Source organism: Cucurbita maxima, unplaced genomic scaffold, assembly GCF_002738345.1.
Source record: "Cucurbita maxima cultivar Rimu unplaced genomic scaffold, Cmax_1.0 Cma_Scf00002, whole genome shotgun sequence".
NCBI classification, from domain to species: Eukaryota; Viridiplantae; Streptophyta; class Magnoliopsida; order Cucurbitales; family Cucurbitaceae; genus Cucurbita; species Cucurbita maxima.
The window spans coordinates 1405493-1420506 of record NW_019272018.1 but is presented as its reverse complement, the minus strand read 5'-3'; the positions used below and the strand labels follow the sequence as shown (position 1 = coordinate 1420506).

The 15014-nt window shown below is 35.8% G+C and overlaps 2 protein-coding genes across 4 annotated transcripts; both read right to left on the bottom strand.

The window, feature by feature from the left end:
* Nucleotides 1-710: 710 nt before the first annotated feature.
* LOC111469882 (peroxidase 63-like) lies at nt 711-2143 on the bottom strand. The gene has a single exon (XM_023115350.1). The coding sequence runs from the start codon at nt 2082-2084 to the stop codon at nt 1104-1106; it is 981 nt and encodes a 326-aa protein (XP_022971118.1). The 5' UTR covers nt 2085-2143; the 3' UTR covers nt 711-1103.
* A 1339-nt stretch (nt 2144-3482) lies between these two features.
* On the bottom strand, nt 3483-13524 carry LOC111469572. 3 transcript variants are annotated; one of them, XM_023114887.1, is made up of 6 exons: nt 13280-13524; nt 11741-13137; nt 11522-11654; nt 11348-11432; nt 9478-9619; nt 3483-3763 (listed from the first exon to the last, which is right to left on the bottom strand). In XM_023114887.1, exons 2-6 carry the CDS (start codon nt 13012-13014, stop codon nt 3679-3681), a joined length of 1719 nt encoding a protein of 572 aa, XP_022970655.1. In that variant the 5' UTR covers nt 13015-13137; nt 13280-13524; the 3' UTR covers nt 3483-3678. The 3 variants fall into 3 exon arrangements, with proteins under 3 accessions (XP_022970655.1, XP_022970661.1, XP_022970666.1); XM_023114893.1 differs by lacking the exons at nt 9478-9619; nt 11348-11432; nt 11522-11654; nt 11741-13137; nt 13280-13524 and adding exons at nt 4327-4411; nt 4499-4631; nt 4718-6177; nt 6250-6522 and having other exon boundaries at nt 3483-3896; XM_023114898.1 differs by lacking the exons at nt 9478-9619; nt 11348-11432; nt 11522-11654; nt 11741-13137; nt 13280-13524 and adding exons at nt 4327-4411; nt 4499-4631; nt 4718-6042; nt 6250-6522 and having other exon boundaries at nt 3483-3896.
* Nucleotides 13525-15014: the final 1490 nt, after the last annotated feature.

Below are 15014 nucleotides of genomic sequence, written 5' to 3'. Positions count from 1 at the left end.
AATAAAAATATATGATATATTTAGAGACTCCATGAACTTGCCAAACCTATGATTTTTTAGGACAGAGAATTCCAGCTCAAAATGATGCATATGGAAACAGAGCTGGAAGCAGGTTTTATAGCCAGAGGAAAAGACCAAGAGACAACCAAGCAGACAAGTCTAACAAGTAATCAAAAGATTTTCAACAATATGCTAAACAAGTATTCTGAAACCCCTTTTGCTTCAAGCAAAAGTTTTCTACCAGAATTCAAAATTCTAAACTGTTCTTTCTTGCACCAAAATTGAGGCAGTATAAAAGGTGTAAAAAAGATAGATTCCAAGCAAAAATTGGGCAAAAAGATAAAACTCACTTACCTGTTCAATCATTGTCTAGCAGTATCTTCCATGAGGGCATAGCCATTCCAAAAGCTTGAAGAAAGCCTGGAATAGTTAAGAACACAGCCAAGAACAGTACCCAAATCTAAAAGGGTTTTGATCATATCATCAAGTTTGAATTTCCAAGTGAATATAAACTCACATGACTGTTAGGTAGAATAGATTGATTCAAGCATATTCTTCAGCATTATCAAGAATATTAAGAACAGAAGAAGAAAAAGGGTCTTTGATTCTATTTCTTTCCGAGAAATCAAACCAACAGAGAGCTTTCAAGATGGAATTCAAAATTTTCCAGAGCTCTTGAGACCTGAATATTAAGTATCACAAACAATGCAATCAGGTCAAATAAAATCTTACGAACTAGCACTATGATCAAGTCTCAAATCACAGGACAAGAGTTGGAAAACAAAGAAGCAAGAGAATGACATTCTTTTTGAAGTAAGTAAACTGTGAACTCTTACACTCTTCTTCTACAAGGCTACATCATACAGAAGCTGATCATCATCAACACAAGTATAAAATCCCACAAGAAGAATACAAAGATTACAACCCAGAACCCAAACCAAACAATTAACCATGTATATATTGGCACAAATATCACAATTGATGAAGAAGTATACGGATTTTTCATATGCTCATAATCAGAAAGAACCAAACCTAAATTATCTTGAATTCAACCTGATGCAGTTGTCTCCAAATTGGATCGTGACTAACAGAATCCTCCTAGTTCAATTAATCGCATCGCATCGATGCCGAATCTCCCCTTGGTTCCCTGTTATAACTTCATAATTACTCAACTTCTCCATCGCCCGAGCAAAATCACTGAAGAATTTGTTCTCATCCGCCGCATACGCCTCCACGAACGGCCTTGTCCTCCAATCGTTATACAATCCATGATCGGACTTCAAGATCCCCAATCCCTTAGGTAGTATCTGGAAGTAAGAGTTATCGAACTTGTTGGGAGTCATAATGTCGTTGAAAACGGATAATGTAGGATTATTTTCAAAACCAGAACAAGCCTTCTGCAACCCTTGCGCAAATCTAGGGTTATACTGACTGTCATACGGAGGCGACTTGCTATAATTATAGATCTGAGCGCTGAATTCCTTGCAATGCGAGAAGCCAATCGTATGAGCACCAGACAACGCTACCATTTCCTGCAAAGTAAACCCGCGAGATGTGAAAATATCAATGATCTCAGACATCGGCGATGTAGCCAGCGGCAGAGCATTAGGAATCGTCGAAGCTTCCGAGACACGGCCATCTCGGCGACCGAGGAGAACGTTGTAGTAAGGTCCACCGACCATGGTGACGAGGTCACGAGTGGCAACCGCAAGAATGTCAGCACAGGAGACAGTGTCGGGACATGCAAGCTCAAGTGCGGTCTTAGCCCGAACGACAACATCGAAGGCATCGCCAGGGAGAGAGAGGTTGATGTCGGCGTCGCGCTCAGCTTTGTTGAATGGAGTGGAGGAGACGAGGACAGAGCCGTCGCAGCCGTTGGGGAGACAGTCGTGGAGGAGGAGTCGGAGAGTTCCAGCGGCGGTGGAAGGGCTTGTGATCTGCTTGTTGGTGACTGTTTGTTGGATAATCTGGCGGAATTCCGGGCATGATTTCTGGTAGTAATCCGACGTGAGAGTAACTGATTCTGATAGCCACAAAAACGACGCCGTCGAGAGGAGAATGAAGCAAACCTTCAGAATCTCCATTGCTATCTCTGTCTTACCTTTCAGAAGAGGCAGAAGAGAGACTTTAGAGAGGGGAAGAAGACGAGCAAAACGACGTCGCAACCTAAATCCACGCGCTTTCGTCTGGACCGATTATCACGGACCGGTGGGACCCATTTCCATAAGTAACGTGAAAACTAAAAAAATATAACAAAATTATCAAAAATACCCTTAAACTTCAAAAAAAAAAAAATAATAATAATAATAATAATAAAATAAAAAAATCGAAGTAAGCTTTAAAAATGACTTTGAATTCTTTAAAGTTACATTTTTTACCCTCAAATTTAAAAAAAAAAATTCACAAAATTTTTTAAATTTCTTTTAAAAATTTTAAAAATATTTTTACATTAAATAAACTTTTAAAAGAAATATTAAATATATCGATATAGTATAAATATTTTTAAACTTTTTTTTTAACGCTAGTTTTAAAATTTCATAATGCATTACCTATATTATTGATGGTATGTATTTTTTAATATTTTAAAAATTAAGAGAGTTTAATTCAACTTTTCAAAATTTTAACAGATAAATACAAATGGTAGGTGTTTTTATTAATTTAATCTTTAAAAAATTTAAAAAATTTTGCAGTAAATGACAAGATTATCCATAAGGGGAGAGGGAGCAGAGGATAAAAATGGAATTTTAGGAGTGGGAGATTTTAATGGGAGCAGGAATATATGGAAATGAGTGGGTAAATTATTAAAAAAAGTAGTGTTTTAATTAATTTGGCAAATATCGGCTGGCCCTCTCTTTTTATAGAAATATAATAAATACAAATTAATACACTAATTATGGACCATATGTATTTATAAATTTAAAATATTAAATCCCATCTCAATTAAATTTTTATAAATTTTAAAATTGATGCTTTTATACTAAAACTAATTATAAATCACTTCTATTTCCATCTTTTTCTCATTTTAATTATAATTTATATTTCTACTCACATGTATGTACGTGAACGATTTAAATCAAATCATTTCTAATAATTATAAAATAAATCATATCAATAGTGTTACCATGATAAGGTACTTGCGGTGTCGTTGGAACCCTTTAGGCTATTTCTAAATAAAATCTTCACGTATATCAACCATATATCGTTTAAGATCACATTAATAATCTTAAATATTTCATATAATGAATAATGTTAAACTGCAACTAAATATCATTTAAAGCTTGATGATATCACAAACCAAACTTACGTTTCAAATCGCCAACCGAGTGCACCCTAATAAGAACACGTTCACTAAACTAAACAAGATTGTAATGTGAGATCAGGAAGCATAAGCCAAGGGAAGAAAACTAACTTTCAAATGCTACAATATCTTAGAAGTAACTATCAACCAAAGATTACTTGCTCTTTTTTGGTATTAACTTAAGTACTTAAAAAGAGCATAAAGTTAAGTGTGTAAGTGCGTGATATACACAACTTTGAAAAGACTATACCATTTGAGAGATAATAATGAGCTAGCTTACACTCATTTTCTTGTTTAAGAAGGAGATAGCTTACAGTTATGCTGATGAACAAGGTGATCAAGAAGACAATGAAGCTCCTCATCCATCTTTCAACGAACTATTATTGGTTGGACTCTGGTTTAGTGGCTGTACTCCCATTCTGCTTCTGCATCTCTTGCTGTTGTTGGTGATGGTGCTGCTGCTGAAGCTGAAGCTGGTGGCTATGGTGACTGTTGGAAGGTTGGTGCATTACTCCATTAGAGGGATGCGGCTGTGCGTTTAGCTCTGTCGTAGCGAGTTTCAATCTCTGAACCTCCGCGGTTAAGGCTTCGTTTAGAGCTGTCACATTCAATAAAGAACGATGAATACAAGTAGAAGCATAAATGAGTTCCATAATTGAAGTCCTAACTTTTAAAACTCGAGTCGTCAGTCTACAAGCTAGAAAGAAGGGGAGTAAGATGCTGACAACAGCATCAAGTTAAAATGTACAATGAAGGAAGCAAGTGTGGTAGGAGTTAGCCGTGAATTCCAGGATGCCTAGTGTCACGGTCATTACAAAACCCTTGCCTTGTATCACTTTATAGCTTTTCTTTACTATTTTCATGATGTATAATTTCCTTCTTGTCTTTTCTAAGTCTATGATGTTCCGACAAAATTATGTTTACGCCTGCTACACATGAAATGCCTAAGAATGTACTATAGAGGATGCGACCAAGTGTCAACTCTTCTAGTGACATATAGGAGGAAAAGAGTAAAGAAGTGTCAATACCATCCCGTAGTTGTGCTTGTTGTTCCATGGCTTGGAGACGAAACTTCAGTTCATTATTCTGGTTTGTAAGTCCAACTGAATCTCTCTGAATGCAGAGCAATTAAGGAAAACAGAGAATTTAGCAGCAGGAAAATGGAAATAGAAAATAATTGTTAACACTCAAGATTTCTACCTGTAGAAGTGTGAGCTGGGCAGACAGTGTGGTAGCTTCTGTCTGAAGAGTCTGAACCTTGTGTTCCAACTCAGATATATACCGCATCTTTCGTTCTTTTGATCGAGCAGCAGATTGACGGTTTGCCAAGATCCTGAAGTAAATTCATCGCTCAAGATCAATAATCAATGGATGAAATTGTTTCAGTAAACTAGTTGATGACATAATTTATACATATACCTCTTTACGCGCTTGGGGTCGGCTAGTGCAATCTCAGCAAGTTTGTCATTTGCCATAATTTTCTTCAGTTCAGCCCCACTGAACTCACTATTAACAAGCTCCAAGCTGAACGGAGTTGAATTACCGTCAGCTAGGTTGTTTGAAGAAAGTTGTCCGGGACGAACAGCAGGTGGTGTAGGAGGCATTTTGGGGGACTCGTCACCAAACTGCAACTTGTCCATAAAACTATCCATGGAGACACTACGGTAATGTCTGGTAGTTCGAGCAATATCTCCCCCCGCAGTCCGTTTGATCCCTTCCTTCTTCTCACCGGACGAATTCAATCCAGGCATGCTTTCATTTACACTGCTTTCTGCTTCATTATCGCTGCTGTCACCCCCATTTGTCTTTGTTCCACTACCCCTGCTATCCAAATCCTCCTGATTTTCATGAACATTCTTACCGTTGGTCCCAGAAGAGTGGAACAAATCAAAATTATCCAAATTCATGTAAGCAGAAAATAAGTCATCCACACTGTTCCCATCGGATTTCTTCTCACCCTTTCCTTCTAAATTGTTGTCAACGCTTTTCTCCAAACTAGGTTCTCTTTTAAGAAACTGGCTGGCCGGCTTTAACATGCCAGCATTCCCTTTACTACTCGTTGATCGCTCCAATCCACTAGAGCTACTGAATGGGAGAGGAGGAGATGGCTGAATCATTGAAGATAATCCAAATGGGATATCACTACTAGACCGCCTATGTGCTTTACGAGGAGGTAAAGAATCTCCCATCTTAGAAGAATTTGCTATCATATAAGGTGAGGGAGGCAACAAAGAATTTGAACTGTTATCCCTATCCTCCATTGATGTGTCTGCAGAAACCTGATCTGAATTCGATGTAGTTGGGGACTCACGAAATGAAGACGGGCTTAAAGGAGGCAAAGAATCGAAAGAGAAAAAGGAAGGCTGAGACAACGATCGGGAATGAGTAGGCAATAGGTTATAACGTTGCTGGTTCATCGGACGCGCGATCGGGATCTGAGAATACGGTGAAATTGGTGGGATCTGCGGTGAGCTGGGGCTAGGAGGTAAGCCAACTCTTCTACTATCATCGCCAAGAAAATTCGACTGGAAGTGCGGCGGGCGGCTTTGTGAACAGTTCATTTGGGAAATTTTGAGTTGATCCATCGAGAAAGGAAGATTTCCAGTTGAACAAGAAGATGCTCCAAATGAACATCGAAGATTTCGCATGTTATCAGTGTTAGCCTCTCCAGTATCACCCATTTCGCCTCAAACAACGACGTCTCAGTGAATGATAAGGCCCAAGAAAATCACCACTTCAAAAACCTACGCAACTCCACCACAGATAAACCCCGGTTGAGTTCCAAAATCCCGATCATAAACAAAACAATCCGTAATAGATTAAAACAAGTCAAACCTCACAGAACAAACCTAATCGATCACTAAAACAACATGAAAGAGCTACAGACATTCAAAAGTAAAGTAATGAATCTTCATTGACAATAATAGTCATTCCGCATCTGTTAGAAATACCTCCAAGGCAGTAACCACTCTAATCCGGCCAGAATCTCGACAATGCCCTCGCCGGAAAGTTAGTCACCTCCGTCTCCAAAACGGCAGAGTCTAAAAGAAAAAAACCTTAATTCTCCGCCATTGAGAGAAACATTTCCGTTCAGAACGAAGCAGCAAGCTTCATATAGAAATTCGCCGGCGGGAATCGCGAGGACGCCGGCGATTCCTCTCTCTCTCTAAAAATCGCTTCGGCAGTTTTTCTCTGACAGAGGAGGAGGACGACGACGACGACAACGACTACTGGGACACCGATTTCATGACACGTACGCGTGAATTTAATAAGAATTTGAATTTAACCTACATTTCAATTTCATTCCGACCGAATTTCTTATCGCCCCCAAATTTTCACATGAATTAATTTAACAATTAATTTCTCTAATATTACTACATTAAATTCTAATATGCTCCGTACTCTAATTTTTCATTTTAAAAAAATTGTCAAATTTTACCACTAAATTTAGTAACATTTATCACTCTATTTTTACTTTTTACTTTATCATTTATCAATTAGGCATTAAATTTAATTAGGTTTTGTGGTAAGATTAAATGGTAAATTTGGTCCTAATTTTATATATTATACTTAGTTTATATAACTAAATTTTTGTTCACATTTTCGTGTTTTAAAATAATTATCGTCCATTTTATACATTGATGGGTTATATTAAATTATAAGACAATTTTCGAGATTAATTAGGTGGACAGGATGATTAAGAATCCTTACAAAAAAAAATAATTAATAATTATATATATAAAAAAAAACAATCTAACAATCAATCCCGAAAACAAAGAGTTGGGTTGGGTTGGATTAGGTTGTGAACGTTACTCACGTTCACCAACCTCATTATAACAACCCAATCTCACCGCTAGTAGATATTGTTTGTTTTGGTCTGTTACATATCGCCTTCAGTCTCATTGTTTTTAAAACGCGTTTTTTAGATAGAGAATTCCACAAGAATGCTTCGTTTCCCTCCACTCCCAGTTTCCATAAGAATGTTTTGTTCATCTCTCTCTCCAACCGATGTGGAATCTCACAATCCACCTCCCTTAAGGGTTAGCGTTCTCGTTGACACATTGTCCAATGACTGGCATTGATACGATTTATAACGGCATTGTCTAGTGTATGTTTTGGCTTGTTACGTATTATCTCAGTCTCACGATTTTAAAACTAACAAATTTAAAAGATTTCTCCAACTCAATTTATATACACCCTCGTAAAGACACCAAACTTATGAATCCAAAATTTAAATCTTAATATGAATTCGAGACATAAAATTGTTTTAACATATTTGTTCTAAGAAGCAAAAGTTTGGTAAGTAACAAAGTTGATAAATAAATAAATAAATATATTCATTATAAATATTGGTCCATCAAATTTAGATATATATATAATGTTTTTGTTTTCACTTTTACCAAATATACCCTCTCAAAAAATAATAAAAGTCAACGACAACTTATAAAATGTTGTAATTCAACATAAATGGAAGATTTATCTATATATTACACAAACTTGGAAACTTTATAAATTTTCTTTCATTTTTATTTATTTTTTTATTGATAAATTGTAATTTTTTTTTTTTTTAAATAACTAAATGATAATAAGTAAATGGTCGGTAGGGGTATTAAAAAACCGATATCCAAAAAATCCGATAAACTCAACCCGAACCATCGTATGGGGTGGAAAATCCCGGTTCAAAAGTAGAGTGGGATTGGTTGATTATCTTCTTCAGTTTAAGTCGTTTTACCGTTGTATGCTTATAGGATTGGTTGGATGATTTGTGTGTTGTTTTCGTGTATTATCCGTTAGTAATTTATGCTCCAATCCTTGCAAAAATAAATGGACAATTTCACGGGGATAAGGAATGAAAAATAGGGCAGGGATGGGATGCGAAAAGTTTTCCTATACACACCCGTGGACATCTCTAACTGTATGAACGACACATACCTTGTGGCCCCTGTGCATTTCATATTTTTATTATCATGTTTTATGATATGAATGGTAATGATACTTGTACTTCCATATATCACATCACATGTATTATGATATCATGTTTACACTACACTGATAAGTCATGTATGTTAACCATAAGTATACGTATGCATGTCTCATAGAAACGTTATGTCGATGAAAATATAATTGGTATTGTAAGTGTGTATCATGATTTGAAAGAGTATGGAACCTCAAGCAATTTGTATGTCACGATAGTTGGAATATTTCCCATTATAATTAGTATGTATGCATATAGCATAATATTATACATACTTTTTCCCCTCTGTGGCATGTGATAGCCTGAGCGCGCGCTAGCCCGTAGTCAGGCCCAGGAAGTAAATGGACACGTTGAACACAACTCTATTGTATGAAACACACACATTCTTTATTAAGACTAATCAAAAAGAGATTACAGTACACTCAAATTACTATACTTTGGGTTGCTTAGAATTATTTGATATGAAAAAATTAATGGAGTGGAAGGTATTTAGAGCAGAGGATAGACAATGTACACCAAGTTTATTCTTAAAATATGTAATAGAATGACTAGATATCTTTATTTCTAAAATATCTAAATCTTTATTTCTAAATTATCTAGATATTTTTCTTAAATGGGTGATAGAATGGTAATTATTGAGTTTGACCTTATTGGTTTAGTGATGATCTCTTAAGAATATGAGCCGGGATCCATAGATGCATGCATGGATCGTGTGTTTTAAGTACTATACATTCAAACTTTCCCGAACTGGAAATTAGAGCCCAAGGAAAAGTTTTATGAAATAATAGGTCCAACCATAATTGCATTTACCGACTCAAACATGATCTTAAATGAACGGAATTATTTGGTACGGAATAATTACCAAAATTTTATCAAACTATATAGACATGGAATCAATTCAACGAAATTCACTATTGAACCAATATCATATATAAATAAAGAAATTATCATCAAGTACACTTCTCCTTTTGATTGCCTAAACTCACTAAACAATTGAGAATAAAGCATAAAATTAAGAAAGACTGTTGGGGTGGATATTTGACAAATGCAAATAATAAGCTAGCTTAAAATAATGAATATATTTTCTATTAATGAAAAAGATGATCAAAGAGACGATGAAGATCAACCATTTTCCAAACAAAAAAATTATTGGTTGGACTCTGGTTTTGTGGTTCCATTGCCATTCTGCTGCACATGATGCTGTTGCTGCTGCTGCTGAAGCTGGAGTCCATGGTGATTCATTGAAGGTTGAGCCATTACCATGTTTGAGGGATGAGATTGCGCGTTTATCTCAGTCGTAGCGAGCTTCAATCGCTGAACCTCCGCAGTTAATGCTTCGTTTAGAGCTGTGTCACATTTGATAACAAATTAATTCCAGAAACGCATAGCTCTAAACCATAATCTATATGCTTAACAGAGGAGTGACAGCATTGTTTCAGGGCTTTCCATGATTGTGAAACTTCTTACCAACGTTTTTGTACCTTACAAAACAATTTTATTGATGAACAAAATGTATTAAGAGGGAGGACGGTCATGCTTGTCTACGGCGTAATGTCCATGGCCGCATGTCCGTTGCATGCCAAAACCCTTATGTGTTGTATCACTTTAGTGCTTCCCTTTACCACTAGAGCGCAGTTGAGCCAGTTACCAAGTTCGGAAACTGTGTTTCAATTAGACAAAATGAAGGAAAATAGGCTTTGTTGTAATTATGACATTGGTTTTGTTCTATTGGATTGGAGTCCTTTTGATTTTGGCTCTTTTTGTTAGGACTTACTTTAAGTATGCCCTAAGGAAGAAAGAAAAAAGGTAGTTTTTGTTAAGTTACCGGGACTGCTAAGCAAAGTAGCACTGGTTGGGCAGAGATAAAAGTCGTGGGAGTAGCTTTCTTTGGGGTCCATCTTTGAGTATTGATTTTGCCTAAAGAGAGATTCCACAAAGAAAAACTTGCTCTTCTCTGACAGAGAAAGATTCCTTCTAAGGAATAAGGATCTCTCTAAGGGAATAAGAAATCATCCAGCGAAGCCCAACCATCTTTAGAACTCCGAGTGGATTTTATAAATTAATAGAAGAAAGTTCTGTTTCTGAAGAATAACCAACGAAGGGTAAAGGTTTACGGGATCACCAAGTTGGCAACGCCTCTGTTCTTCCAAATATTCCGAATGAGAATAGTTTTAGGGAAGTCATATCAACCCCAAGAGTAGCAGACTACAATTTGAAAATTCAGGATCTCTCTAATGGTTGCACTTTTTCTTCCCGCCCCTTCCGTGTTCGTCTAGTTGGAAGGGATGGGTACCATAGCCAGATCTCTATTACGACGGAATCTACAGGAGTCACGTCTAGTATCCTTTTCTACAATGGTAAGGAGGGAGCTCCAACTTGAAGATAAATGATAGAGATGCCCACAAAATTAGGGAGGAAGTACTGAGAAGAAACTCTATCCCCTTCCTTGGCATCAAAAAGGTCGAGGGTAAATTTCTATGGGAGTTGTATCAACTTGCATGGAAAGTGTCTGAACATGTGACTTCCCACATTGGTCGGAGAGAAAACGAAACATTCAAGGGTGTGGAAACCTCAACCTAGCCGACGGGTTTTCAAACCATGAGGCTGATGACGTTACATAATGGGTCAAAGCAGACAATATTCGCTAGCGGTGGGATTGGACTATTACAAATGATATCAGACCCAGACACCGAACAATATTCCAAGGGGGTTGGATCGTGAGATCCCATATTGGTTGGAGAGGGAAACAAAACATTTCTTATAAGGGCGTGAAAATGGGCCAAAACAGACAATATTTGTTAGTGGTCTCTACGACAGTGGGTAAAACAATGAGTAATATTTCCCGATTATGTTCTCAAGAGAGATGAACTTCTATTGGAAAATTAGTGTTTGAAAACTGCAGCCATGCCAGCAAGACGGATGCATGGTTCAATAGTGAAAGTACAAGACTAAAAGAAGGGTTTCAAAGATCTATTTAACAAATGCTAAATATATACAGAAAGTAATGAAGCAGAGATGTAAAACCTTTCAACTAGGCATGGAAGCAAAGAAATTAAGGGAAAAAGTGTCAATACCATCCCTTAGTTGTGCTTGCTGTTCCATGGCCTGGAGACGAAACTTCAACTCATTGTTCTGGTTTGTAAGTCCAACAGAGTCTCGCTGAATATAAAATAGTCACGGTAAAACCCGGAAACTTAGGCACAGGAAAATGGAAATAGAAAATAATTTTCATCACTCAAAACCTCTACCTGTAGAAGCGTGAGTTGAGCAGACAGCGTGGTAGCTTCTGTCTGAAGAGTCTGAACCTTGTGTTCCAACTCAGATATATACCGCATTTTCCTTTCTTTCGATCGAGCAGCAGATTGACGGTTTGCCAAGATCCTGAAGTAAATTCATCACTCAAGATTAATAATCAATGGATGACATTGTTTCAGTAAACTAGTTGATGACATAATTTATACATATACCTCTTTGCACGCTTGGGGTCAGCTAGTGCAATCTCAGCAAGTTTGTCATTTGCCATAATCTTCTTCAGTTCAGCCCCACTGAACTCACCATTACCAAACTCCAAGCTGAATGGAGTTGAATTACCATCAGCTAGGTTGTTTGAAGAAAGTTGTCCTGGACCAACACCAGGCGGTGTAGGAGGCATTTTGGGTGACTCGTCACCAAACTGCAACTTGTCCATAAAACTATCCATGGAGACACTCCGGTAATGTCGGGTAGTTGGAGCGATATCTACCCCTGCAGTCCGTTTGACCCCTTCCCTCTTCTCAGCAGAGGAATACAAACCAGGCATTTGATTGTTATCCCCACTTTCATTTACACTACTTTCTGCTTCATTATCACTGCTATCACCCCCCGTCTTCGTTCCGCTACCTCTACTATCCAAATCCTCTCGATTCTCATGACCATTCTTGTCGTTGGTCCCTGTGGAATTGAACAAATCAATATTATCCAAATTCATATAAGCAGAGAACAAATCATCCACAGTGTCCCCTTCGGACTTCCTTTCACCCATTCCTTCCAAATTGTTATCAGTGCTTTTCTCCAAACTAAGTTCTCTTTTAACAAACTGGTTCGCCGGCTTAAACACGCCGGCATTCTCTTTACTAGTTGTTGATCGCTCCAATCCGCCTGAGCCACTAGAAGGAAGAAGAGGAGATGACTGGATCATAGAAGAGAATCCAAATGGTATATCACTATTAGACCGCCTATGGGCCTTGCGAGGGGGTAAAGCATCTCCCATCTTAGAAGAGTTGGCCCTCATATAAGGTGAAGGAGGCAACAAAGAATGTGAACTGGCATCCCTGTCCTCCATTGATGTGTCTGCAGAAACCTGATCTGAATTCGATGTAGATGGAGAATCACGAAACGGGGACGGGCTTAAAGGAGGCAAAGAATCAAGAGAGAAAAAAGCAGGCTGAGATAACGATCGAGAATGAGTAGGAACTGGATGATAACTTTGCTGGTTCATCGGACGCGACATCGGGATCTGAGAGTACGGTGAAATTGGAGGGATCTGCCATGAGTTGGGAGAAGGCGGTATCCCGATTCTTCTATTATTATCTCCAAGAAAATTCGACTTAAAATGCTGTGGACGGCCTTGTGAGCAGTTCATTTGAGAAATTTTAAGTTGATCCATAGAGAAATGATGATTTACAGTAGCAGAGGAAGATGTTCCAAACGAACATTGAATATTTCGTGCGTTATCAGTATGAGCATCTGCAGTATCACTCATTTCGCCTAAAACAAGAACGTACTCCGAATGATAATGCTCGAGTAAGAAAAAACCTAAATCGCCACTTCAAAAAACTACGCAAATTGAATTCCAATCATAAACACAAACAATCGTCCATTCAATCTGCAACACATTAAAACAAAGAAAATTTCACAAACTGAACCTAAACAATCACTGAAACAATTTAAACAGCTACAAAACGTTAAAAATTAAAGCAATGATTCTTCATTGACAATAATGGACATTTCGTGGCTGTAAGAAATACCTCCTAGCCAGTAGTAAGAAACTCAACCATGGCGTCTATGAAATCCAGCGACGTTCAACCTAACGGCAAGGCTTCAGTTTTAATTCTCCACCATTTCTAGAAGAAGAAGCATTTCCGGTCAAAAACAGCGGCAGAGCTTTAAACTAATTTCCCGGCGGGAATCCCAAGAACACGCCGGCGATTTCTCTCTCTAAAATTTTTCTATATTTTTCTCTAATGACGACGACCACTTTCCTGCTAAGCCGATTTTCATAACGCGGACGCGTGTATTTAATAAGAATCTGGCTTTCATCCAAATTTGCATTTCCCCTTCATTTCAATTTCATTCCGACTGCATTTATGTCTTCCATTTTTTCTCTTTTTTTTTTCTTTTTTATCTATAAGATTACATGTTGGATAAGGTAACTTAGAATTTTCAATTTATTTTTCTCAAATAGTAAAAATAATAGTTTTTTTTTCTTTTCCACAGTGGAATTTCCATTTATAAGCATGCAAAAATAAAAGAAATAACCAAACTCGAAAATTCATTATTTCGAAAAAGAAATAATTGATATTTGTTATTAAAAATATGGAAATTGTTTTAGTTTTTACTGAGGTAAATTATTTTTTACCCCTAACTTATAATTTAAATATTTGTAGTGTTTATGTTTTGTTACGTTTTAGTGTTTAAGTCTTTTTCCATTTACAAAAGGATATTCTTATTCAAGCCTTTAAAAATTTTAGTAAATATTGAGATGAAAACAAAAAAATAAATAAACAATTAACTAAATAAACCTTTATTAATTATTACCCACTCTAAAAAATGGATTATAATTCTTTTTTTTATTTTTTTATTTTAAGTTCAATTTTCTCATTGAAAATAATTTTTATTTTTAAAATTAGTTCGAGTCAAGTTAATTTTATTATTAGTATTGATATATTTAAAATATACTAATTATTAAAATTTTATTTTTGTTGTAATTTTCTATAAGGAGATGATTTATTTGTAATTTGAATTAATTATATGGTAAATATGGTAGCCATTTAATCCAAGCTTTGGAAACATAATAAATTTTTTTTTTGAAAAATTATTGTGATTTGTTTAAGTTATGCTTCTCCATAATCTAAAAATTCTCGATTAAAAGTAACATTTTTTAAATTTTAATATATATCGACAAAAATTTCTAATATTTCTAATTTCATATATTAAGATAATTAGTTCATAATAGTTACTAAAATCCAAATATGTTTATTATCGAGTTTTTTTAAGCCTTATTTGATCATTATTTTTAATTTTAAATTATTTACTTATGAAAAAAAGTAATAATAATAATTAAAAAAAACAAAAATTAAACATTATTAAACGGAATATTAGTGTCTAAGTTAATATTTTCAAATAAAAACTATATTTAATTTTTTTAAAATAATTTATATTTTTCATGTATGCAAAATTAATGAGACTCTATAGCCTTCCTCCTCTTAAGAAGATTTAAACCAATAAATATATAATAAAATAAATTAATGTTCATGATTTTGAACATTAGTTTTAATTTAAATGATCGTAAAAAATATATATAATAAAATAAATGAATATATATATATATATATATATATTAGTGGGGCAAAGGCATAGATTTATGAATAGTTAGTCGCTTACCATTAAAGTTAGCCCAAAAAATAATTCATATTATTTTATTACATTTAATGGAAAAAAATTGCTTGCACGTTTGACAAAAAAAAAAAAAAAAAAAAAAAA